Here is a 27,351-nt window from a genome sequence, read left to right on the forward strand (position 1 = left end):
CGCAGACCCTGTAAACACCACCAAGAAAATATAGCAACTTGAACTACACCGTAATCTAAACGTGAATCAGTTAAAATTGTAAACCGGCAACATGAGAGCCGTTCCTACGTGGATAGATAAAGTTCATGATCGTGACAAAGTTGAACAATGGTAACATTGCCTTCGTTTGCATTTTCTTTTACTGAATAATCAAATGCTCGTACGCTGCTGCACAGTGTGGATAGCAACGGCGGTTACTATGTAAACTATCACAGAGCCTATGTTGTTAGCCAGCTAGCTAATCTAGCTAGCTGGCTAAAATAGCTAACGTAACTTTCCAGCCAATTCCAGCAAACAAAAGCTTTGATTATTTAGACGTCTATCCAGTATGAATGTAAACGAAATTATCTGTCTAAATGACTAAATATACTGATTGAGAATTTATGTAGCTAACGTTAGCTAGATAATGTTTTGAATTTTAGCAGCAGCACACAGCTAGCAATCTATTTCGTTCCTACTCGTAACATCGTTGACATAGGTTTGCATCATATTGTGATTCCACTACATTCTCCCTTCAGTATCTACGATCTCGCCTTCAAACCAGATGGTAGCCAGCTTATTGTGGCAGCTGGGAATCGAGTTTTGGTGAGTTTGTTATTGGTGATGATGATGCTGCTGACAAGCCTGTAAACATTTGATTAAGTGTGGGAACATAAGTTAATCGGATTGATCCAAGAAGCGCTGTCTCTCCTCTTTCCAGGTGTATGACACATCAGATGGTACTCTCATTCAGCCTTTGAAAGGACATAAGGATACAGTATACTGTGTTGCTTATGCCAAAGATGGTGCGTATAGTATAGTCTGAACACAACAGTGTGGAACTTCTCAATAAACAAACGCAAATCCTTCACATCTCACACTGCTTCTCTTTAGGGAAGCGGTTTGCATCAGGGTCTGCGGACAAAAGCATAATCATCTGGACATCTAAACTGGAGGGTATTTTGAAATACACGTAAGTGGATCACGATTGTTCATTTTTGATTGATTGGACTTTTATTAGGTGAAACCATATTGCAACAGCTTTTCCTTCTAGTTTTTTACCCTTAAGGACAAATACATTATAGGCATTATATGTAATATGTATCTTATATGTGCATTTAGGCATTACATACATTAAAAAAAAAAAGCTACTTGAGAGATTACCAATCAGTAATGACATATGCCTGACTAACAAAGAGTAATTTCTATGTGTCTGTACATGGGGTGTCTTTTAGTGTGTCTGTTAGTGTGTTTGAGAGGAACTGTAAAGGGACCAGAGATACAGTACCAGTCAAAAGTTTGGACACACCTACTCATTCTAGGGCTTTCTTTATTTTTACTATTTTACACATTGTAGAATAATAATGAAGACATCATAATTGTGAAATAAAAGATTGAATCATGTAGTAACCAAAAAGTGTTAAACAAATCAGCTCTGGAAAAAATTAAGAGACCACTGCACCTTTTTCTTTCCTTTCCAAAATAGTCAACAAGGGAGATTTTGATTGAGGAACAGAGGGGTTAAAATTAAGAGACTATTGCAAAACTTTCCTTTTCTACTTTTTTGGAAATGATAGAAAAAGATGCAGTGGTCTCTTAATTTTTTCCAGAGCTGTATATTTTGGTTTCTTCAAAGCTAAAGTTTCTCTAAACTAGCTTCATAAGGAAGTCACCAAGAGTTATTTTCCAACAATCTCGAAAGAGTTCCTAAGTATGCTGAGTACCTTTTCGGCTTCTTTTCCTTTATTCTGAGGTTCAACTCATCCCAAACTATCATAATTGGGTTGAGGTTGGGTGATTGTGGAGGCCAAGTCAACTGATGATGCACCATCCCTCTCCTTTTTGGTCAAATTGCTATAAATCAGCCTGGAGGTGTGTTTTGGGTCATTGTCCTGTTGAAAAAAAAAATGATAGTCCTACTAAGCCATCACCAGATGGGATGGCGTATCGCTGCAGATTGCAGTGGTAGTCATGCTGGTTGAGTGTTCCTTGAATTCTAAATAAATCATGGACTGTGTCACCAGCATAGCACCCCCTCGCCATTACACCTCCTCCTCCAGGGTTCACAGTGGGAACCTCACATGCAGAGATCATCCATTCTCAAAGACAGGGTGATTGGATCCAAAAATCGAAAATTCGGACTCATCAAGGACAGATTTCCAATTTCCAGTATTCATGTTTCTTGGCCCAAGCAAGTCTCTTATTGGTGTCCTTCAGTAGTTGTTTCTTGCAGCAATTCGACCATAAAGGAGTCACAAAGTCTCCCCTGAACAGTTGATGTTGAGATGTGTCTGCTTCTTGAACTCTGAAGCTTTTATTTGGGTTGCAATCTTAGTTGCTGATTTCTGAGGCTGGTAACTATAATGAACATCCTCAGCAGCAGAGGTAACTCTGGGTCTTCCTTTCCTGTGGCTGTTCACATGAGAGCCAGTTTCATCATAGCTCTTGATGGTTTTTCTGACTGCTCATGAAACATTTGAAGTTCTTGACATTATCCATATTCACTGACCTTCATGTCTTAAAGTAATTATGGACTTTTTGCTTATTTGAGCTGTCCTTGCCATAATATGGACTACATTTCCTGAGCCTGCTTAATAATATGGACTACTATTCCTGGGCCTACAATCCGCACCAGCAGGCTCAGGAACAATTTCTTCCCATATACCATAACCCTGCTGAACTCTGTGACCCATCACTAAACATACCCCCCTGCCTCTCAGGGACCTTGTTGCACTACTCCCTTGTACTACTCTGACACTGCCTTGCTATTCCTGATAATGGAAGTTTTCAGTTGTTAAAGATACGTGTCTACCTCAGGAACCTCAGTGCTGCTATCCCTGCATTTCAGTTGCACATGCATCTTGTACATTCAATTTGCCTCTTTGCACATTTAGAATTGCCATTGTGCCTGCATTCTTACAGTTGTTACACACGCATGTCTACCTCAGGACCTGCTATCTCTGCATCCCGGGTGCACATGCTACCTTAATACATCACTCCTTCATTTTCCTTGTTTGCACATCTAGAATGCCATTTAGAAATTGCAATTTGTACCCGAATAACTTTTATCCCACTTGTAAAATACACAATACCTAATACTGTAAAATGTCTGCCCTCCTCTATTTGCCGTATTGCACATTTAGTACTGCCATTTGATGTGCATTTGCCTCATTGCACATCTACACATTCCACTGGTAATATACATATACTTAATATTTGTAAATACAGCCCTCCTCTATTTGCACATCTGGTTAGATGCTAGCTGCATTTCGTTCTACTGTACTTGTACTGTTTAATGACAATAAAGTTGAATCTAATCTACTACAGAACAGATATAATGATGGTCTTCTGACCAACCCAACCATGTCACAACACAGCTGATTGGCTCAAACACATTAAGAAGGAAATAATTCCACAAATAAACTTTAAACAAGGTAAACCTGTAAATTGAAATGCATTCCATGTGATTACCTCATGAAGCTGGTGAGAGAATGCAAAGAGTGTGCAAAGCTGTCATCAGGTCAAAGGGTGGCTACTTTGAAGAATCAACAATACGGAATGTATTTTGATCTGTTTAACACTTTTGGTTACTACATGATTCCATAGTTAGTTCATAGTTAGGATGTCTTCACAATTCTTTTACAGTGTGGGATTTAGTAAAAGTAAAGAAACACCCTTGAATGAGTTGGTGTGTCCAAACCTTTGACTGATACTGTATATCTTGTTAATTATGGGCAATTTACCCGAGAGATCCTTTATTGTTTTAGGTTGAGGTCTGGGGACTGTGCACACCACTGAACTGAACTGGGATTTGTCTGAATGATGCCAGAGTTTTCCACTCTCTAATTGTCCATTGTGAATGGCTGCTGTAACAGCCCTTCTGTGACGAAGACCGTCAGGCTATGTGTTCCAAGGTGCCAGTCCGTGCACCACCGTTGGACTGTTGCCATTCTTGTCCTCTTTCTAGCCTGCCTGTTAGTTTGCACAATTTTTGACAGTCTTCTTTGACCTCTGTCATTAGTCCTTTGAGTTGGTTAAATACAGGTTACTGACCGTCAGTAATAACTTCTGTTCAAAAACTGTCAGTTTACCAACAGCCAGCAGCAATGACTGGGTGGCAAATAGAGTGAGCAAGCAGTGGCATTGTATTCCACTTAGGGCACTCCCGTCTCTCTGTCACTACACTGTTGTTTTCCTGTTTCTCCTCAGACATAACGACTCCATCCAGTGTGTTGCCTACAATCCCGTCACCCACCAGCTGGCCTCATGCTCCTCTGGGGACTTTGGTGAGCAGTTCCCAGGTGTTGTCATGTCCTTAAACCGTTCACAGGGATGACATTATAGTGCCGTAGCACACACCATAATGTTTTTATTTGCCTCCAGGTCTTTGGTCCCCAGAGCAGAAATCTGTATCTAAGCACAAAGTCAGCAGCAAAATAACATGCTGTGGGTGAGTACTGAGCCTGTGTTGTTGCCCTCATCCTTTTCTTGTTATTTTCCCTTACTTTAATGTTGCCCTCATCCTTTTATTATTTTCCATTACTGCAAATGTTGCCCTCATCCTTTTCATTTTATTTTCCATTACTGTGACTGTTGCACTCATCCTTTTGACCGCAGATGGACCAATGACGGTCAGTACCTGGCCCTGGGCATGATGAATGGGGTGGTGAGCATCCGAAATAAGAACGGAGAGGAGAAGGTGAAGATAGAGAGACCGGGAGGATCCTCTTCTCCCATTTGGTCTATGGCATGGAACCCCTCCAAGTGAGTCACCCTTCTTCCAGTTCATTTGCCACATGAACCAGTTTGCATGACACAGGTTTTTAAGTGTAAGAGTGTCATTGCAGATAAACCAACTGGAATACATTTTTCAAAGCAAGGTTTCATGAATGTATCAAAGTTATTTTCACTGCCAATTCAAATTGTGAAACGAGAGCAGTCGATCAAACGTAAGTTATAAAGGCTTTTTAACATTAGCAGTTGTTACTAAACGCTTTTACAGATACCAGGCCTTAAACCTCAAATAGCAAGCAACAACAACAGTTGATGAACACAGCTTAGAAAAAGCTCCCTAAGAAACCTAGAGAGGAGCTAGACTTTGATAGGCAGGGTGGAGTGTCGCTAAAATTACTCCAACCTAGATGTGGTGAAATTCAGTGTAGGACGTTAACAGTAGGACGTTCTGTAGACGGCCTGCAGGTGTCAGTGTTTGACCGTGCAAGCTCTGACAGGGACTGGTGGAAGTGGATGCCATTCTGTGAGGGAGAAGATGACCAGGCGGTGGATGTGGACAGCAACTTGTCTGAGTTCCTGTGTCTGTTCACCGGCGCCACCTACAGCCAGGGCAGCGACAGCAGGGTAGAGAGCTTGGAGCCGGGCAGGCAGCTGGAAGTAGAGAGACAGACAGGGAGAAGAGGGACATACAGGTTTGGAGGAGAAGGGGAGTACATGCTTCAAGGAGTGCTCTTGGATCCAGACCTGTGCAGCCAGCTCGGGTACGCGGGGCAGAGAGGGAGGACCGGGGACATGTAGGAAAGGAGCTAGCGTTTTAACTCAGGGTAGATTCTGCTGGGGCTAGGCAGGGTGGCAGGTTGCCCACTGCTTAGTCATTTGTCTTTCGGCACCAATTAGATTTTGTGTAGCATTAATTTGAGAATAAGAAATCTTTTGAAATGCGGAGTTACTGACCGTTGGTTAAAGAGGAGAGACAAACTGTTCTTGATGTGTCTTTCTCAGGGAGGAGCACAATGACATCCTGGCTGTGGCTGATTGGGGTCAGAGGCTGTCCTTCTACCAGCTCAGTGGAAAACAGGTGTGTGTCTGCAGAAAGGCCATGAAACGTCTCCTCCAAACCAGACTTCAACCGTGTGGATTGAAATTCATGTTTATGTTCATTTCTTCTTCTTCCAGCCCATCTGGTTGGTGTGAACATATTAGATAAACATTTTGGGTTTGTTTCCACAGCATGAATAGGATACCTAAAAAAAGCTTTTTGAGTCAGAAAAAAAAAAGCAATGGGTGAAAGATCTAGAAAATGGGCTTTATAGAAAGTGTTACAGAAACTGTGATGATTGACAATCCAAAGTGCACAACCTTGTAGCGCAGTAATATACTCAGGGGTCGTTATATACAGATTAGGAGGCCGAGGTTATGACCGCCAGGGATGTGGCGGAGCTCCCAGGTGGGCACCGGGGATTGGTTAAAGTAACCCCATTGGCCTGGGTGTAATCACTCATCCACGTCGCTGGGGAAACGAATAGCCATAACTCAAATCTCACAAATAGGCCACCGTCTTAATCATATTGTTGTGGTAACACTTCACTAGGACACTAAGGCCTGCATTTCCTGATGCAATAAGCCTGTCAGACGCTATTGAAACCATAACACGGCAATGGAAGTGATCCGGTTTAGCGTTTAATAATGACCCCCCCCCCCCCCATATCCCCGTCATATCCCCCCGGGTAATACTCTAATTACAGAAAATATGCAATGTTTCATTATCCTGCCAGGGTCCTTCAGTCTCATGATGTTACTGGGCTGTTTATCGGTTTAGGCAAACGTGCTGTTTTGATTACCGAGCTAGGAATAGTCTTTATATAAAAAAAACTAGGAGGTTATCCAAAAAGGGTTCTATTTCAGGGCAAAAGAATGGACTGTCAGGCGGTTCTTTTCCCGGGTGAGGAGAAACAGATGTACTGACTAGGGAACTGATATGATGTTGCACAAATGGACTTGAAGTGCCTGCACAATTGAGCCTATTTAGGAAACAAGAGCGTGTGTAGTGTATGGGTTTGTCATGTTTTTGGTCAGGCGCTTCACGGCAAAGGACTGTAAAGCTTTGATTTGTCTAGTATGACGGGCGTCAAGGGTCTGGAAACTTCCGTGGTCCAGACTTTCTTATACTTAACCATTAGAGCAACGGCCATGTTCTTTTAAATGCTGAGACCATTTCTAAAAAAATATCCCATTCCCAATATGGCTTTAGTAAAAAAAAAAAAAGCTGCTACGAGAAATCATTTGAGATTTACGCCCAGTAAGGAGATTTGCCTAGACAAGCATAGCCCAGTTAAAGGTCAATAAATATGAAGTAAACTTCCTTGTTTTTTCAAAGACTTTTTCTCTGGGTCTTAGATTGGAAAAGACAGAACTCTGACCTATGATCCCTGCTGCGTAAGCTACTTCTCCAAGGGAGAGTACATCGTGATGGGCGGCTCGGACAAGCAGGCCTCCCTCTACACCAAAGACGGGGTACGGCTCGGTACCATCGGGGAACAGAGTTCTTGGGTGTGGACCTGCCGCGTCAAACCTGAGTCCAACTATGTGGTGCGTTTCTTTTAGTGACGTGTGTGTTTGTATATTTGAGTAAATGTGTGAGAGTGCGCGAGAGCAAGTGCACGTGCAGCAAACACTAATTGAAAAGCGCTGACTTGATGCGGAGAAGAATGAGAAGATGTGACTGACGCGAGCGCAAGAGGCGCCCGATCGAGATCGAGACTGTCAAATCGAGTGTTATATCATGCCGGGGAAAATTCACAGATCGGTTATTTTTAACCTGTGGGGGGAAATACTACACCAGCGAGCACCAGTGGAACAAGTGAAAGTAAAACCAGGTTGTTCTATTATATGAATACTAACGACTCATGCGAGAGCGTCAGGTGTAACCTCGCTGACATCCCCACATTGCCTCTCTAACAACGGGAGCGCAGCGTCTTTTAGCCGAGGTGTTGATGGCAGCCGTGGCTTCATTCTTCTCCATCTCCTCTGCGCAGGTGTTGGGCTGCCAGGACGGGACCATAGCCTTCTTCCAGCTCATCTTCAGCACGGTGCACGGCCTGTACAAGGACCGCTACGCCTACAGAGACAGCATGACTGACGTCATCGTCCAGCACCTCATCACCGAGCAGAAAGGTGCGTTCACTGAAACGTTGGTGCTTGTCAAGGCCTGCTTCATTGTGCTTCAGTGTTGGCAGATCAGATGGAAACCGAAAGGTGTAAGCAATATGGCAGGAGATTCTCTGAGCGCATAGGAAAGACTGGTAGAGTCCTGCCTGTACGCTCCCATCTGTCACGTCTGTTCAAATATTTAAGCTCTAAACCTGTAACAGTTAAGTTAGGCAGTTCTTCCACGCCGCCTCCCCGCTCTATTATGTCCTCCAGCTGATTTAATTTGAAGTTTACATCCAGTCAGTGCTTAAACCCTACACCCAGCCCACTCAAAGATGTTCCCTGTACAAGCACCTACATATCATAATCCCATTCACGTCACGTTAATTCATACATACCCAGAATTGTAATGGTAATATTGCTGCTGGTGGTAGACAACACAGAGGGACAAAATAAAAAAATTATCTATTTTAATTGTTACGTTTTACATTAGTGAGGATCAAGTGCAGAGAGCTGGTGAAGAAGATCGCAATCTACAGGAACCGCCTGGCCATCCAGCTGCCTGAGAAGATCCTCATCTATGAGCTGTTCTCCGATGACTCGTCTGACATGCACTACCGCATCAAGGAGAAGATCTGCAGGAAGTTTGAGTGCAACCTGCTGGTGGTCTGCTCGCAGCACATTATCCTGTGTCAGGTGAGACTCCTGCCCTAGTGCTCTAATACCCCCAGATACCCTAGTCCCTTAATACCCCCCAGATACCCTAGTCCCTTAATACCCCCCAGATACCCTAGTCCCTTAATACCCCCCAGATACCCTAGTCCCTTAATACACCACAGATACCCTAGTCCCTTAATACACCACAGATACCCTAGTCCCTTAATACACCACAGATACCCTAGTCCCTTAATACACCACAGATACCCTAGTCCCTTAATACCCCCAGACACCCTAGTTCCCTAATACCCCCAGACACCCTAGTTCCCTAATACCCCCAGACGCCCTAGTTCCCAAATACGACTGGACACACATCTAAATAAATGCTATTTGTAAACTTGCAGAGCAGTAGAGTACACTGTAGCCTGCATTGGTATCCGGCTCTAATGTGGTCAAGTGAAAAATCAGCCCAGTTTTTTGTCAGCCCAGTGGGTGATCCAACAGTGTTGTTTGTGTATTTCTTTGCCTCTCAGACAGAAGTGAGAAGCCTCTGCCAGCCATTAGGCATCATGCCCAGATCGGAAGAACATTTGAGTCATTTAGCAGATGTTTTTATCTGATGTGACTTACAGTGCCCATTATTATTGACACCTTAGGTAAATATTAACACAAAAGGATGTGGATTTGTTTTTGCTGTTGATCAGCTTGATATTACACTGGATACATTATATCAATCTAACCTATAATTGATTCAAAATTGATTATTTTTGTAACTTTTGTTTTACTTTTATTCCAAAACATGCGTGCCATAATTATTGACAACCTTACATATAGTGCTTAGTGCACCATGACTTTGCCAAGACATTAGCTCTGAGTCGTCTCCTAGAATGTTTTGTGAGTTGGGAGAACACCGGGTAAGCGATTTGAGACCATTCCATGCTATAGAAACTCCAGATCCTTTAGGGTCCTTGGTCCTTTATTGTGGTCTCTCCCACAGGTTTTCAGTGGGATTCAGGTCAGGGGACTGTGATGGCCATTTTGTGTGTATTTGGATCGTTGTCCTGCTGTAAGAACTTAGGACAACCCCGTTTTGCCTCCTGGCAGAAGCTGACACATTTTGGCCTAAAATCTTCAGATTTTTTTATTGAGTCTGTGTTGATATCCTAACATGGTTCTCAGGGTCTTTGGAAATAAAACAGCCCCACACAACATCACAGATTCACCATCACTTCTGGTGTTTGTTGTCAAAAAACGACCATAGAACCTGGTGCCAATCAAAGTTCGAATGACGTTTGTGGTTTGGGGACAGTAGAGGCTTTCTCCTGCAACCCTTCCAGTTACTTAATGGCAGAGAGGTAGTGTCTAATCATAGCTTTGTAGACTCTGACCCCAAAATGGAACCAACTGTTGCAATTTCCACCCCAAACTCTCCTGATGTTATCCTTGGAGATTCTTAAACCATTCTTTCCATTGTGTGTGACACACACGTCCTCTTCCGGGCAGGTTCATCGCAGCTCCAGTTGTTTTACATTTCTTAATGATTGCCCTAATGATGCGTATTTTCAGGCTTGTAGCTGTGTTTAACCTTTTGTCTTATTCCATTTGTGTGTTCTCTGGCCTTTCCCATGTTGATGGATGACTAAGGGAGTTCAGCCTGTGTGTCACCTTGTATTTATACCCCAGTGAAACAGGATGACATGCCATGTCAGCGCAATCTCGTATTTGTAAACTTAAAAAAACTGCACAGTGCAAATCTCCTATTTTGAGGTTAATATTCTATTAACTCTTAAGTAACATGGTTAACTTGTCCTTTTGTGGAAGAACATAAATTGGAGAATAAAACCACACACCAAAAAACACACCTGAAGCGTTTTCTCAAACGGGCTGTTTCAAAAGTGCTCAGGAGGATGATGTAATCCTCCTGAGGCATTTGAACCGGCAAGTCATCAGTCTAGAGAAGGATGAGAATGCAATCAACCATCTGCTCACAGAATGTTTTATTTTTTCCCCTCACTGGTGTACACCCCCATGTTGAGGTACACCCACACCATTAGTACAAACATTAACCATACTTAATAAAACTGATCTGGATGTAAACCTATATTACTCATGTTAAGTACAGGTCATATTTGGGCAGTTGCTTTAACATAGACGTATTAAAAACTTTAATTAATAAATGTTGTCTAGGGATTTGCTTTTGGCCTAAGGCCTTCTTCAACCACTTGGTGACATACATTTCCCTCAAGTGCAATACAAACACAAACTAATTAGCCAGTCTCAATAACATCGGCTCACTGCGCCGACATCGGCTCATGTAAAATGAAGCTTGCTGACGGATTGTGCAAAAACCCGGCAGAGAGACATTAGCATGCTGTTAACATGATGGAAACATGATTTAGTTAGCGGTTAGCTCTGCATCACTGCTTTAGAACACCCTTGGGTAGAGGACCAGAAAGGGATGATCTTAGTGGTTGTCCAGTGGTTTCTGCCTGTCCTTTTGAAAGCCTCCAGTTGTATCTGTGTTCCTTCAGCCTCTGAGCATCTCCCCCTCCTCCTCAGCCATCAGACAGCCTAAGAGACACTTGGAGAAGTGAGAGGTCACCGCCACTGCATTGTCTTTGGCGTAAGCCTGGAGGGAAGTGGTACTTTAGGAAGTGTGTGACAGAGGTACTTTAGATCTGTCGCTAATGGCCCTGTTTCTGCTGGTATGAATACTGTCTTAGCTCTGGCTTGTGGTTGGAATCCAATCCAATCAGACTTTATCTTCACAGAGAATGAAACATCTGGATTAGGAGGATATTCAGAGCAACTGGAAACTGTCATAAGAGTAGGCCACGTGGTAGTTATTAATTAATTGCAGTAGTGTCCTGACCATGCAGAAAATATACTAAATAGGTAGGTCTGTGTTTGATGTTCTGCTGTTTTAAGAGGGTAGTGTTGTATCCCTGATCCCCTTCTCTCCCTGCAGGAGAAGAGGCTGCAGTGTCTGTCCTTCACTAGCGTTAAGGAGAAGGAGTGGGTCATGGAGTCTCTAATTCGCTACATCAAAGTGATTGGGGGCCCGCCTGGTAGAGAGGGCCTTCTGGTGGGCCTTAAGAATGGAGCTGTGAGTGTCGCAGGCAGAAATCCACACAAACTAGTTAACCTTTAGCTAGCTAACCTGTAAAACAATCTATTACTGTAGCTAGCTAACCTGTAAAACAATCTATTACTGTAGCTAGCTAACCTATAAAACAAACTATTACTGTAGTTAGCTAGCCTGTAAAACAATCTATTACTGTAGCTAGCTAACCTGTAAAAAGAAATTACTGTAGCTAGCGAAACTGTAAAACAAACTATTAGTTAACTTACCTATAAAACAAACTCTTAGGTAACTTACCTGGAGTTATCCAGATGCATTACCCTGTGGCTCAATTTAACCTTTTGACTCAGTTGTTATTTTTGTTCTACCTAGATCCTGAAGATCTTTGTGGACAATCCTTTTGCCATCACTCTGCTGAAGCAGTCTACATCTGTGCGCTGCCTGGACATGAGCACGTCCCGTAGTAAGCTGGCTGTGGTGGACGAGCATAACACCTGCCTGGTTTACGACATCAACACCAAGGAGCTGCTCTTCCAGGTCAGAGGGCAGGGGGTCAATAGATATTAGGCTTGAGGTCGAGGGGACTTCACTTCCAAGTTAGAGGTCAAAGGTTCTGTTTGTGGGGTAGACTTTAGCACTCACCTCCCCTGTTGTCCCATTGTTCCCCATTTGTTTCTCCTTGTCCCCATCTTTCCTTCTGGAATCATCCGAAACCCTGCTACCCAGGAGCCCAACGCTAACAGCGTAGCTTGGAACACGCAGTGCGAGGACATGCTGTGTTTCTCAGGCAGCGGCTACCTCAACATCAAGGCCAGCAACTTCCCGGTGCACCAGCAGAAGCTGCAAGGCTTCGTGGTCGGATACAACGGCTCCAAGATCTTCTGCCTGCACGTCTACTCCATGTCCGCTGTGGAGGTACCTCAGGTGGGTGAGAAGAAGAGTACTTGAGGAACTTTACCATCCGCTGTTTAACTACAGTGTGTGTTTCTGAAAACAGTACGTGGGATTGACCGATTTCCACCCCATTTGCCATCCATTCTCCCCAGTCCGCACCCATGTACCAGTATCTGGAGAGACGGATGTTCAAGGAGGCCTATCAGATTGCCTGCCTGGGTGTGACTGACAGCGATTGGAGGGATCTGGCCACGGAAGCTCTGGAGGGACTCGACTTTGACACTGCTAAGAAGGTATTTGCATGCTATTTTAGCCGGTAGCCGCTGCAGTGCTAGGGTTCATCAATAGATGGTGCATCGTGATGGTGTTACTATGAAGAATCCTTCATGTGTGCTTGACCAGTGGGTATAGAATGAGTTCAGGGTCTGTTGTAAGTGGATCCTCTGGCTACTCTTCCACTCCACTTCATCCATGTGTCTCACCCTCTCTCAGGCCTTCATTCGAGTACGAGACCTGCGGTACCTGGAGCTCATCAACAGCATTGAGGTGCGGTACAACGCAGATAGTCCTCTGAAATGAAATAATGGATGGGTTAGAATTATATGAGACTTTGAGATCCTTGAGAGTTTGTAGCCGTGGAAAACAGAACACAAAGGTTTATTCAGAGTGGATGTACTCTCTCAACGGAGCTGCCTTGGAGATCATCAGAGTGAGACAGAGGACAGGAAACCGTTTCGGATTGCACACCTTGCCCTTATTAAGCATTTCATTAGCGGCCCAGTATAGGACTGACCACGCGTGCGCGCTCACGCAGGTTTTTGCTGTGCCTGTGAGGTCTCGCATGATTATTCCCCATTCAGAGTTGTATTTTCCTTTACTCTGCAGCATTTTGGGTCTCTACAAGCAATGTTCCCTTTAATTTGTTGGGTAACTGAGCAAATGTCTTGGCTGCTAAACAGAGAAAATGCAAAGCTGTGAAAAGTCTGTGCAACTTCCGGCATAATTACAGTGAACCCTGAGGCTGTAGCCACTTTAAGTTCATTTCAGACAGTAGCTAATAGGTTGTTATAGCTATTTCAGCAATTTACCCTTATAAGTGTGCCCTACAAACAAACACTGGATCAAATGATTATGTATTATTTCTGGACAACTAGCTATGTAGAAATTTGAATCACTTAACTTTCGCTCCTTTATACTGAGCTTATTTAATGACATCCACAGTTAGCTTATCTCTGTTGTCAATCAGATTAATTGGCATCGATGGAATGGGCTCCACAGTCAGATAGGCTGCAGTTCCTTTTGTAGTGTATGCATTGCAAATAGGTTCTTTCAAAATCTGACAGCCAGATGAAAATGTTGAGGGTCTATTTACTTTCCCCTCATTAATTTCTGTTAATCACTCTGATAGTTGATGTTCTTGAGTCCTGTATGTTGATGCAGGCCACTGAGGGACTGGTATTTTCCCAAATACAGAACTCCTATAGATTCTGCCAGTATCTACAAAATCACAGACCTACAGTACCTTGCTTAGTTAGATTCATTACTATGGTTTTTCTGTTGAAAAGTGTTCTGAGACTGTGTTGATTAGATCACTGATGTTTATATTTTCTATAGTGCAAACTAAACAGGGCGAGCTCAGTCAAGTAAAACCTCGACACACTGGGCCATTCCCACAGGAGGAGGGAAGAAAGCCTTATTTCATGTGAATTGATCTCCTGGGAATTTTTCAAACAGAGAATGAGAATTGGGAATAGAAAGGTGTTGGTGTGTTTTGATGGACATTCTTTGTGATTAGATAAGACCTTCCTCAAGGGCTGTAGTTTGACAAGGCAGTAGTCAGGCCTTGATAGTAACGGGTTCTTTCTGTGTGTTGAAAGTAGATGTGGAAACAATGGGTCATTGCATTCCACCGAACAGGCTTTCTGTGTGTCTGTGTGTCTGTGTGTGTGTGTGTGTCTCTGTGTCTCTGTGTGTGTGTGTGTGTGTGTGTGTGTGTGTGTGTGTGTGTGTGTGTGTGTACTGTGACAAGTTCAAATCAGGGTGAAGCGGACTATACAGTGGTTGCTCATCCCTTTATTTGTGTGCGTGTATGTATGTGCATGTATGAACTACGTGTGTGTGTGTGTGTCCACACTGATTTGTTTGCAGGAAAGGAAAAAGAGGGGTGAGAACGACAATGAGCTGTTCCTAGCGGATGTCTATGCCTACCAGGGGAAATTCCACGAGGCTGCCAAGCTCTACAAGAGAACTGGCTTTGACTCCAGAGCACTCAGCATGTACACCGACCTGCGTATGTTTGAATATGCCAAGGTGAGTGCGAGTGAAAGTCCCACACACTCTCGTATCAAAGACCTGTGGCCGTGTTCCTGGGCTGGAGGAGCATTGGGTTTGCTGCGCCAGCCGTTGCTGTGGATTCTGATCTCCCTGTTACACAGAAAAAAAAGGTGCGCACTCACAGAACGTCTGCTAAACGACTGGAAGGAATGCAAATGAGTGTGTTCAAGAATGCCTGAAGGTTTGTGTGTTAGTGTTAGTGCTAATAGACATAGACACTGGATGGTGTTTGAATGTGCCACCCACAACCTGTTGACCGCTGCCCACAGGCTCTGTAAACACGAGAGCCCTGCGTGAGTGAGTGTGCCAACATAACATCTTTCACAATGTACACACAAACTACACTACTTCGACCTCAAGCAGTTTTCCCCCTCAAATTCCTATTTTCCACATCCTTAACCCCGACCCCAGTGTTAAACCCCGACCCCAGTGTTAAACCCCGACCCCAGTGTTAAACCCCGACCCCAGTGTTAAACCCCGACCCCAGTGTTAAACCCTGACCCCAGTGGTCACCTTTACTCTAAACTTGTGGAGTCAAACCCTAACCCCTAAGACTGAAATAACCTTTGTCCTTATGGGTTTGATTCTTGCCTGTTTCACTGCCCTTCAAGGGACGTTTGGTCCTCACTAGTAATGTAAGACAAGGAAACAGACACAGTGTTAGTTGTTGGATGGGAATTCTTTGAGGAATGGGTCAACTGAAATGCAGGTATGTTTGGAGTGGGCTTTGATCAGAGATGTGTGTGTCAGTTCATGGTACTGAAGCAGATCACATGCCGGGCTCACCTCTCCCCTATGTGTTTGTGTTCCTGGTGTTTGTGTTTCGGGTGTGTGTTTGTGTCTGGTACGTGTGTGTGGGGGTGTGTGTGTGTCTGACGTGTGTGTTTAGAGGCCGCTGTATATTTACACAGCTATGTAGCCATCTGGTCCCAGGTTTGTTTTAGCGCTGGAGGACACCAGAGGGGAATCCTGTCCTGTTTGTGTGACTCACGTCGCTCATCCACAGGCTCTGACCCCCCCCCCCCACCTCCCTCCCTCCCTCCCTCCGTAGGAGTTTGTGGGCGCGACCGACCCAAAGAACTCTCGCATGCTGATGTCCAAGCAGGCCGACTGGGCTAAGAACAGCAAGGAGCCGCGGGCCGCCGCCGAAATGTACCTGTCGGCCGGAGAACACCTGAAAGCCATCGACATCATAGGAGAACACGGCTGGGTGGACATGTGGGTGACGCACGCACTCACACACGCTCTGTGCCGTTCAATCAGAGCTCCTGACAAAATGTCTGGTGCTGGTCACTATGGCCCACTTACCTTAACACAGGCCCAACAGAACCATTGCAGCTCTGGCCCACTCAGACTTTCATAGAGTTCACCACTGACTGTAGGATGTGACAGAGTTAGGCCTCTTTCCTCAGTGTGGTGTGATGCACTTATAGGAGATAATTATGTGATTTGTTATAGGTTCTCTGCAAGGTCTGACTTGCGTACAGTGTTATCTCATCTCTCCCAATCTTCGCCCTCAACCAGGCTGATCGACATAGCCCGAAAGCTGGATAAGGCGGAGCGCGAGCCCCTGGCTAAGTGTGCGGCCTACTTCCAGAAGCTGAAACACCACGGCTTGGCCTCAGAGACTTACACCAAGATGGGAGACCTTCACGCCCTGGTGCTGCTGCATGTGGAGGCACGGCACTGGGATGAGGTGGGTCAGAACCGCTCACATTTCACTGATGGCTCCGTTGCGCCACCCCTGAACCCAGGAAACGACGTGGCGTATTTACACGAACAAGACCAACTGAAACCATGTTCCTTAAATTACCAGAGCCATTTCCGGCCAAGGCTGAGATTTTCTCTGAATCCCTGCCTGCCTTTTAATAAAGCGCACAAACAAGTCCAAAGCATTTAGTAAGAAAATTCTGTTTCTAATCAACCACTGCCACCAGAGTCGCTTATAGGACCGCCATGGAGAAAATACTATATTTCCGAAATCCCTGGAGTGTTTTATCAAGAACGGCAAAAAAACAAGAACATTAAATCACATTCACATTGTATGAATTTGGCACGGCCTCTGAGGTGCTTTCTCTCCCGTTCATGTGACCCGAAGAGAGAGAGGGGAGAGCATGCTGGGTTGGAATGTTTTATGTCCTTCTTCCGAGGGGAGGCGGATGTTGAGGGAGGACAGTCTGCGTGGTCTTACGTATGGGCCAGAGGGTTGCTATTCCCTGCACTCACGCTTGTCCTGGTCCTGACCTGGGTTTGGCCTGCTTAGACTTGGGCTGAGGGGCGGGGCAGAAGAGGGGTTTTAAATTACTACGACACACACACGGTATGAGGACTGTGTATTTAACCAACGTCTTGCTATGGGACATTTAAGGTAATCAATCAACCTGACGGGCGGGTTTGTCTCTACAGGCGTTATCAGAGCATGTTGCTCTAGCAACGCGTGCAGCTGCACTCTAATCGACAATGACATTAACTCTTTCGGAAATGCTGACCCTAATATTGTATAGGATTGGTCGGTTTGGCTAAATCAAAGAGCGTGTCTGCGTCCTAAAGCCTACATTACTAATCGCTAACAATCGGCCAGTCATTTTCCCTGGCATATTGCCTAATGAAGAAACGCAATATTCCAAGTGTTTTAATCTGGTTATATGTGTGATGTCTCTCTCCCAGGCCTTCTCTCTAGTGGAGAAACATGGCCAGTTTAAAGACGACGTCTACGTGCCCTATGCACAGTGGCTGGCAGAGAACGACCGCTTTGAAGAGGCACAGAACGGTGAGCACGAGGAGGGAGTAGAACAGAATTATCATCACGATGTATAACAGTAGGTCAGTGGTTGATACAAAAAAAAAACGGTACACTTATTTTACAAGGTGAGTTGACTGATATCTCATTTACAGCAACATCCCTGGGGAGCAATTAGTGTTAACAACCCAGCTCAGGGACAGATTGACTCACTTTTCCCCTGGCCGGTTTTGGGGGTTCAATCTAACAACCTTTCGGTTACTGGTCAGATACTCTAAGCACTGGGCTACCTTCCGTCCCGTATTTGTTGTACTTTCCCGTGCCTGTTCTAGATAATTTCAATAGATATCCCATGTTGTAAGACTAATATCTAGCAGACATCTCAGAATGTTCTGGAATCACAACAATAGAAAGGTATAACAAGCTCTGTGGGGTGTCTGAATGAGTTTCCCCCTCTGGGGGATTTTAAAGTTGATCCTATCCTACCACAGAGGACTTGAAGGGCTATTTGAACAGAAAGGGTACATGTGGAAACCATATTAGGTTTGGCCTGTGTTCCTCTACCCAGTGGTTTTACACTACTTCCTCCGCAGCGCTCCCTGTTCTCTGTAAAACTTGATCCTTGGCTCAAGACGGAGTCCTGACTGCTGACAGTATTGCTCCATGCATGGTTTCAATCAGCCTTACAACAAGCGCTCCTAATGATGATTATGCCTGTGAGCTGACAAACTCAAATCACAGCGTGGATTTATAATTACGAACCCTGCTTGCATAGTTCTGTTCTGTTCGGCGTATGTGAACGGATCCGATCCGTCCTGGGGAACATCCGTCCCTGCGCCTGGCTGTCTGCTGAACGGGCCCGCTTGCGTCGCGCCCCGGCAGTGATCTGGTTCTGGTTCTGATTGGGTTTGAGTGGGTCAGTGATGGAGCATTGTCTAACGGCCACAGTGACTGCGGTGGTTCCGTTTCACTTGGCAGGGGGGGGCGAACCGGCGACTGTAGCTCGTCACAAACGCACGTGTAGCCGTAAGTAAACTGTGCCTGGAGTTGTGAGACCCCCGCTGGCGTTAATCATCGTTAGCGTAGTGTATGTTTGGGTCCTACCGCTTTGTCTAACAGCAGCTGACTTTGATTTTACCCACCAGGCTACGCTGATAAATGCTGGCCACTAATATGTCCTGACCCACACTACTTCTTGCAGGAACTATAGGGTCATGGACTGGGCCGCCTCCCTGAAGCTGTCTTTAATTAGCCACAGATAGCAACATGAAGAATAGGACGTATGTTTACTGGCTCTGCTCTGTGAGTGCCACGCTGTTTGACATTTGGGAGTGGGCTCGTTTTAGAAGACGTCTGTTTGTGGTTACTGGTGAAGAATGAGGAAAACATTGTGTAGTATACATTAAGTACAAATTGCCCCTGGCATGTAGAAAGAGCGAGTGTGTGTGTGTGTGTGTGTGTGTGTGTGTTTGATGCTGTTAAACTGGCAGCCTGAGAATCCTTCGAAGACCAATAGGAAATGTTTTGGCTCTGTTAAAGCCGATTTCTCAGACATGTCAAAGCATATCTCTGTCAGTGGAATACAAGCAGTGTTAGGTTACGTCCATGCTCGCTCTACCTCCTCCACGGCTACTCTGAACTTTCCTCCCGTTCCTTCCCTCCTCCGTCCGCAGCGTTCCACAAGGCCGGCCGACAGACCGAGGCTGTGAAGGTGTTGGAGCAGCTTACCCACAATGCTGTGGTTGAGTGCAGGTTTAATGACGCAGCGTATTATTATTGGATGCTGTCTATGCAGTGTCTGGACATCGCTAGGGGTAAGGGCACTGACCACCATGGATGTATTAGTGCTCCCTCAACAGAGGCTGTGCTGTCACTGAATCATTTGGTGTGTGGGCGTGTCCGTGTGTGAGACAGACAACCAAGAGAAGAAGGAGGAGATGCTGAAGAAGTTTAAGCGTTTCCAACACCTGGCGGAGCTCTACCATGTTTACCACTCTATACAGCGCTACACAGTAAGATGTTTACCACTCTATACAGCGCTACACAGTAAGATGTTTACCACTCTATACAGACGACACAGTAAGATGTTTACCACTCTATACAGACTACACAGTAAGATGTTTACCACTCTATACAGACTACACAGTAAGATGTTTACCACTCTATACAGACTACACAGTAAGATGTTTACCTCTCTATACAGACTACACAGTAAGATGTTTACCACTCTATACAGACTACACAGTAAGATGTTTACCACTCTATACAGACTACACAGTAAGATGTTTAACTCTCTATACAGACTACACAGTAAGATGTTTACCACTCTATACAGACTACACAGTAAGATGTTTACCACTCTATACAGACTACACAGTAAGATGTTTACCACTCTATACAGACTACACAGTAAGATGTTTACCACTCTATACAGACGACACAGTAAGATGTTTACCTCTCTATACAGACTACACAGTAAGATGTTTACCACTCTATACAGACTACACAGTAAGATGTTTACCACTCTATACAGACTACACAGTAAGATGTTTACCTCTCTATACAGACTACACAGTAAGATGTTTACCACTCTATACAGACTACACAGTAAGATGTTTACCACTCTATACAGACTACACAGTAAGAAGTTTACCTCTCTATACAGACTACACAGTAAGATGTTTACCACTCTATACAGACTACACAGTAAGATGTTTACCACTCTATACAGACGACACAGTAAGATGTTTACCACTCTATACAGACGACACAGTAAGATGTTTACCACTCTATACAGACGACACAGTAAGATGTTTACCACTCTATACAGACTACACAGTAAGATGTTTACCTCTCTATACAGACTACACAGTAAGATGTTTACCACTCTATACAGACTACACAGTAAGATGTTTACCACTCTATACAGACTACACAGTAAGATGTTTACCACTCTATACAGACTACACAGTAAGATGTTTACCACTCTATACAGACTACACAGTAAGATGTTTACCACTCTATACAGACTACACAGTAAGATGTTTACCACTCTATACAGACTACACAGTAAGATGTTTACCACTCTATACAGACGACACAGTAAGATGTTTACCTCTCTATACAGACTACACAGTAAGATGTTTACCACTCTATACAGACTACACAGTAAGATGTTTACCACTCTATACAGACTACACAGTAAGATGTTTAACTCTCTATACAGACTACACAGTAAGATGTTTACCACTCTATACAGACTACACAGTAAGATGTTTACCACTCTATACAGACTACACAGTAAGATGTTTACCACTCTATACAGACTACACAGTAAGATGTTTACCACTCTATACAGACGACACAGTAAGATGTTTACCTCTCTATACAGACTACACAGTAAGATGTTTACCACTCTATACAGACTACACAGTAAGATGTTTACCACTCTATACAGACTACACAGTAAGATGTTTACCTCTCTATACAGACTACACAGTAAGATGTTTACCACTCTATACAGACTACACAGTAAGATGTTTACCACTCTATACAGACTACACAGTAAGATGTTTACCTCTCTATACAGACTACACAGTAAGATGTTTACCACTCTATACAGACTACACAGTAAGATGTTTACCACTCTATACAGACGACACAGTAAGATGTTTACCTCTCTATACAGACTACACAGTAAGATGTTTACCACTCTATACAGACTACACAGTAAGATGTTTACCACTCTATACAGACTACACAGTAAGATGTTTACCTCTCTATACAGACTACACAGTAAGATGTTTACCACTCTATACAGACTACACAGTAAGATGTTTACCACTCTATACAGACTACACAGTAAGATGTTTACCACTCTATACAGACTACACAGTAAGATGTTTACCTCTCTATACAGACTACACAGTAAGATGTTTACCACTCTATACAGACTACACAGTAAGATGTTTACCACTCTATACAGACGACACAGTAAGATGTTTACCACTCTATACAGACGACACAGTAAGATGTTTACCACTCTATACAGACTACACAGTAAGATGTTTACCTCTCTATACAGACTACACAGTAAGATGTTTACCACTCTATACAGACTACACAGTAAGATGTTTACCACTCTATACAGACTACACAGTAAGATGTTTACCTCTCTATACAGACGACACAGTAAGATGTTTACCACTCTATACAGACGACACAGTAAGATGTTTACCACTCTATACAGACGACACAGAAAGATATTTACCACTCTATACAGACTACACAGTAAGTAAACAGTTAGGGACTGAGCCTAGTTAGTAGTTAGGAGTAGGTTCAGGTAAAGAACAGTCGAGACATTGGGCCAGGTTGAAAGAGTTGAGGGCCACAGCTTATTGCAGAACATTCTGTCAACAGGCCCAATGAGCACGGGTACAACTCGTGGCCATCACCACAGAAGGACCCTATGAACCCACAGTGACCTCTGTTTTTATTAGAACCTGTTCATTAAAGGATGATTAATCATGATAAGCCCCCCAGAAGCCCCCTGGGGGGCGCTGGCAGTACCCTGTTATAACAAGCTATGGATAGTTATAGGCCCTTTGTCTCTATGGATAGTTATAGGCCCTCTGTCTCTATGGATAGTTATAGGCCCTCTGTCTCTATGGATAGTTATAGGCCCTCTGTCTCTATGGATAGTTATAGGCCCTCTGTCTCTATGGATAGTTATAGGCCCTCTGTCTCTATGGATAGTTATAGGCCCTCTGTCTCTATGGATAGTTATAGGCCCTCTGTCTCTATGGATAGTTATAGGCCCTCTGTCTCTATGGATAGTCATAGGCCCTCTGTCTCTATGGATAGTCATAGGCCCTCTGTCTCTATGGATAGTCATAGGCCCTCTGTCTCTTTGGGCGGTTTTTTGCTGTGGCTGCAGCACTCATGGCCTTTGTGTGGCTTTCTCTTTTTCTCGCCCTCTTTCCTCACCTCTCTCCCTCCCCGTCGCTGTTTGTTTTTACAGCACTCTACCCCTGGTCACACCCGTGAAGTGACACCCCCGTGATTGAGTCCAGAGCAGGAACCTTATATATCTCACTTGAACTCCCCCGGGCACAACACTGTGCTGAGCTATCACACAATGTGGGAGCTAGCTAGCGCAGTACGCTAATGAACACCCCCTGCCTCTGAACGTAGCCCTTGGGGGAGCATAACTCTGCTGGTAAGGGAAAGGGTGTGGCACAGCTCAGACAAGCCAATTCTTCAACTTCAGACAGGAGAGAGAAAGAGAGGGGGAGAGGGGGAGTATAGCCAGGGTGGATAAGACCCTTAGAGACGAAGCCAGATCATCATTTCCTAGGTGCCCAATGATGTGTGTATCTGATGGACGTGGCTTCTCTCTTTTCTCATTCTCACTGCTTCTCTGACCCCCTTTCCCTGCCCCCCCCCCCCCCCCCCTATCCGCTGTCTGTTGTCCTCCTCTGTTCAGGATGAACCCTTCAGCTCCCACATGCCTGAGACGCTCTTTAACATCTCCAGGTTCCTCTTACACAACCTCACCAAGGATGTACCACTGGGCATCTCCAGAGTGTATCCTTCTACCGCGTGGGGAGGACTAGCCTTGTTAACGCAGGATGTTCAAATCCACATGTCCCAGGTCACCTTGGAATGTTTCTTTTAGGTGACACACTTTATAGGCTGAGACAGGGATAAGGTCAGGTTGGAAATTGTGGAGAAAAGAGGGACAAACAGAAAAGTCTAAAAATAGTGACAAAGTGAGAGGAGAAAGAGACAGAAAAACAGACATACAAAGTTAGAGAGAGAAAGCGTGAATTAAATATAGACCAAGTTAGAGAGAGTAGGGACAGAGAGACAAACAGTGACGGACAGAGAGAGAGAGGGAGAGTGTTGGTGCCAGGGAAGAGAACAGTACAGCAAACTGACAATCAGGGCCAATTGAAAGGGAGATGGGCAGGAAGACCCCTGGAAGAGATTGATCCTCACAAAACATAACAATCCCACTGATTATGACACACACACACACACACACATGTCCCCATCCTTCCAAGGACACAATGATGTGATTTCCATTCCTATTCTCTAAACCTAACCTTAGACTTAGCTCAAATCCTAACACCAAATTAACTTTTACACAATACCTAAAATGGAAATAACCTCACGGCAATAAAATGCGAACAAGCGCGCACACACAGTCGCGCACACACACAAACTCTGTCAGAAGGGGTAGGAAACCATGGCCTTCCAAAAGGAAACGGGGGGGCTCTGCAGCTGGAATCCTCTCCTCCCTTGCCACACGGTGCCGCTCTGAAAACTTGGATTAATGGATTTAACGGGCTCTGGTCAGAATAACACAGCACAATGTCACGGAACACACAGCTAAAAGACACACACCGGGAATAGATAAGTGTATTAACAATCGCAGTACTGGGCTGGCCGGAGGAGATGAGAGCTTGCGGAGTTGCTGGACAAATGCCAGTTCCATGGCTTCTACAGCTGCAAGTCATTGGCCGGGTGTCGCCTTTCTCCCAGAAACCCTCGGTGCACGACACCCTCCATCCGCACAAACACAAACCGCAATTTCCTCTCCTGAAACGCACACAAACACACAAACACACACATATGCAAGGGCGAATACACAAACACTTGCAAGTATACATTCCTCTGCTCAGACCACTAAAAATAACCAAACAAGAAAAACAAGGTAGTTGTTTTAAAGAGGATCAGTGGGCCCAACAGGACTATTGAATGGGACTTGTGGTTGCTGGCAGTGGCTGGGTTCAATATACATTCACAGCTCGGAGGAAAACAGTGTGTCATTATTTGTGCTCGGTGCTTTCTCTGACCTTTAATTGCTCTTCTGGAGCTGGAAGAAGTTGCCATTTGGTGCTGACCTAAGTTAAGTTTGATATGCCCTACCTTAATAGTTACTTTGGGTAGGCCGTCCCGGTTCGGCTGCTACCGCTAATTATTAGCACTTCGCTGTCCTTGACGTCGGCTCTCAGGAACACCCTGTATGCGCTGGCCAAGCAGAGCAGAACCCTGGGAGCGTTCAAGCTAGCCAGACATGCTTATGAAAAGCTCCAGGATCTCCACGTTCCCTCTCGCTTTCAGGAGTCCATGGACCTGGGCAGCCTGACTGTCCGCTCCAAACCGTACCATGACAACGAGGTACGTGTGTGCCTGTTAGCATATATCCCTTTATTAAGTTGTAGTTGTGTGTGTAACCTGTGTGTGTGTGTGTAACCCAGGACCTGATCCCCATGTGTTACCGCTGTTCCACCAACAACCCCCTGCTGAACAGCCAAGGGAGTGTGTGCGTTAACTGTAAACAGCCCTTCATCTACTCCGCCTCCTCGTACGGTAGGTCCCGTCTCATTCCCGATGTGAGTGTTTGCGTTTCGAGGTGTGCCCGTGACTCACGGTGTCTGTCCTGAACCACAGAGGTCCTGCCCCTTGTCCAGTTTTATCTGGATGCGGGCATTAGCGACGAGGAGGCCGTGTCTCTCATTGACCTGGAGGTTCCGCGAGTTGACCGGAAGGCCGCCCGCTGGCAGGAGATGAGCAGTGGCGGTATCCTTTGGCCCAAACGGTGAACACCATACCCGGTTTACCGAGTGCTTACTTGCTGGAATGTTTTCCATACGCGATGATTCACATTGTGTGTGTGTTTGTGTGTGTGTGTGTGTTTGTGTGTGGGTGTGTATGCTTGTGTGTGGGTGTGTATGCTTGTGTGTGGGTGTGTGTGTGCTTGTGTGTGTGTGTGTGTGTGGCCGTGCCGATGCTAAGAAGGTGTTTAGTATTTCTTGGCGCTGCTTGTGTTTCTGCCAAGGAGCCTAAGCTGTCAGGCTTAAGTCATCTAAGCAGAGCGAGATAATAGGGTTAGAGGGGATCTTCTCTCTTTTCTTAATGACATTAACACCCAGAGACACCCTCTTGTATGGGATTAACCTGTCTGCCCGAAGGGTACAGAGGTCACCGCTGTCCCTGGCTAACTCACCGACTGGCTAACTCACCGACTGGCTAACTCACCGACTGGCTAACTCACCGACTGGCTAACTCACCGACTGGCTAACTCACCTTTAGCGGGCCGCTCCCCGTTCTTTGAATGGCTGCGATGCGAAGGGTTAAACCTGGGACGTTTTAGCCATGGTGTTTTTTCTCTGGTGTGAAAGGGGGTGGAAGCGTAATGGAATGTGGCTGGAGGGTGTGTGAACACAGCATAGGGAGGAAGGGTTGTCCTTAACATGGTCAGAGTCCCAGTCCCTGAAGCTGGATGATGGCCCAGAGGACCCAGAGGAGGACCCGTTCCTGGCCAAACTCAGCTTCGAGGTGAGGAGGGACGAACGGCGGGAGCGTAGGGGTTGGGGACAGAGGGAAAGAGGAGAGAAAACGTAACACGAGAATTCGAATTAATGGGTCATTAAGAGTGCGTGTTTTCCCCTAACAGCAGGGGGGCTCGGACTTCGTCCCGGTGGTTGTGAATCGCTCTGTGCTTCGGTCCATGAGCAGAAGGGACGTGTTGATCAAGCGCTGGCCCAAACCCCTGCAGTGGGAGTACTACCGCTCCCTACTGCCAGACGTCAGCATCACCATGTGCCCCTCCTGCTTCCAGGTACAGATGGAACACACACGGTCACCCCTCTGTCAACCTGCACTCTCGCCCTCCAGTTGCTGTGCAACCATTAAAACATTCCACAGTATCCTCTCGCACACACACACACACAAACACACGCACTCACACACACACCCCTGGGCAATCCATAGCCCCTGTCAGAAACTCAGTTGTCTCAGTTGTGCTGCCGGCCTCTGCTCCTCTTCTTATGGGAAATCCTCCGCCGCTGTGCCCTCTGACCCCATGCTTCCTGTTTTCTCCTGTGCCATCCCTTTAGATGTTCCACAGCGAGGACTACGAGCTCCTGGTGCTTCAGCACAACTGCTGTCCCTACTGCCGACGGCCCATCGATGAACCCAACTGACCTCCTCCAACGTTCTCGGCATTAGTTACTTCCTCTCCCAGTTCATTCTTGTCTTTTATCACTATGTCTACCTGAACAGGGTCCAGTCACTAGATACTGACGTTATATTGTGTGCTGACCTAGAATCAGCTAACTGGCTTTCATAAAAATTCCAGTGTTAAAGAGAGCAAGGAAAATTAGCCTGAATAACTCCTGGTTTTCTGACCAATTTTTCATTTCATTTGCGTGAAATCTTATTCCGTTTGAGTGACGAGTCGATTACAGTCCACAACTAAAGTGCGCCTTCAGCCGATCATTCTGATAGGATTAACAGGATCACAGGATTTACGCCGGGCCTACAACACAGATCTGACATTCCATGAAATACAGTAACTACTCTCCTATCTTTAACAACATGTATTTTATGAATTCACAGTGGAAACCAGAATGCGTTCGTTATTGTTGTTACCTGACGAATACGTTGAATTACTTCGTCGTAATGGAAACGTTTTGTTTTCAGAGTTACATGCATTGTATTTTTATATCATTAAACTGTTTATATACGAACGGTTTCTAAATGCTCTTTGTGTGTTTTGCGTGTGATCATCTGACTGTGTGATTCATGGTTGGACATGTGTTTGCATGCCTCAGAGTGTGTCGACATTCTTCTCGGCGATCCACAGGAAGTCTGACAGCTTCACAGCTCCAACGCCCCGCTTTCTCACTGTCTCACACTGTTCCACAGGATTACTGTCTGCGAGCTGACGCGC

At 45.2% G+C, this 27,351-nt stretch overlaps 1 protein-coding gene across 4 annotated transcripts; it reads left to right on the forward strand.

The window, feature by feature from the left end:
- Positions 1-27,148, forward strand: ift122 (intraflagellar transport 122 homolog (Chlamydomonas)). 4 transcript variants are annotated; one of them, XM_020051666.3, is made up of 30 exons: positions 1-150; positions 558-624; positions 740-824; positions 913-991; positions 4,228-4,304; positions 4,402-4,468; positions 4,636-4,782; positions 5,250-5,513; positions 5,755-5,830; positions 7,150-7,341; positions 7,788-7,926; positions 8,396-8,598; positions 11,528-11,665; positions 12,014-12,178; positions 12,368-12,565; positions 12,688-12,828; positions 13,028-13,081; positions 14,684-14,845; positions 15,921-16,087; positions 16,394-16,565; positions 17,537-17,639; positions 19,283-19,423; positions 19,524-19,621; positions 23,095-23,195; positions 24,629-24,794; positions 24,875-24,986; positions 25,068-25,196; positions 25,879-25,955; positions 26,074-26,238; positions 26,516-27,148. In XM_020051666.3, the coding sequence occupies exons 1-30, from the start codon at positions 92-94 to the stop codon at positions 26,600-26,602; spliced, it is 3,831 nt and encodes a 1,276-aa protein (XP_019907225.3). In that variant the 5' UTR covers positions 1-91; the 3' UTR covers positions 26,603-27,148. The 4 variants fall into 4 exon arrangements, with proteins under 4 accessions (XP_019907225.3, XP_010893578.3, XP_028979707.2 ...); XM_010895276.5 differs by lacking the exon at positions 5,250-5,513; XM_029123874.2 differs by lacking the exons at positions 25,879-25,955; positions 26,074-26,238; positions 26,516-27,148 and adding an exon at positions 25,799-25,853 and having other exon boundaries at positions 25,068-25,215.
- The last annotated feature ends 203 nt before the right edge of the window (positions 27,149-27,351 follow it).

The sequence above is a fragment of the Esox lucius genome, chromosome 12 (assembly GCF_011004845.1).
Source record: "Esox lucius isolate fEsoLuc1 chromosome 12, fEsoLuc1.pri, whole genome shotgun sequence".
In the NCBI taxonomy this organism is placed as follows: Eukaryota; Metazoa; Chordata; class Actinopteri; order Esociformes; family Esocidae; genus Esox; species Esox lucius.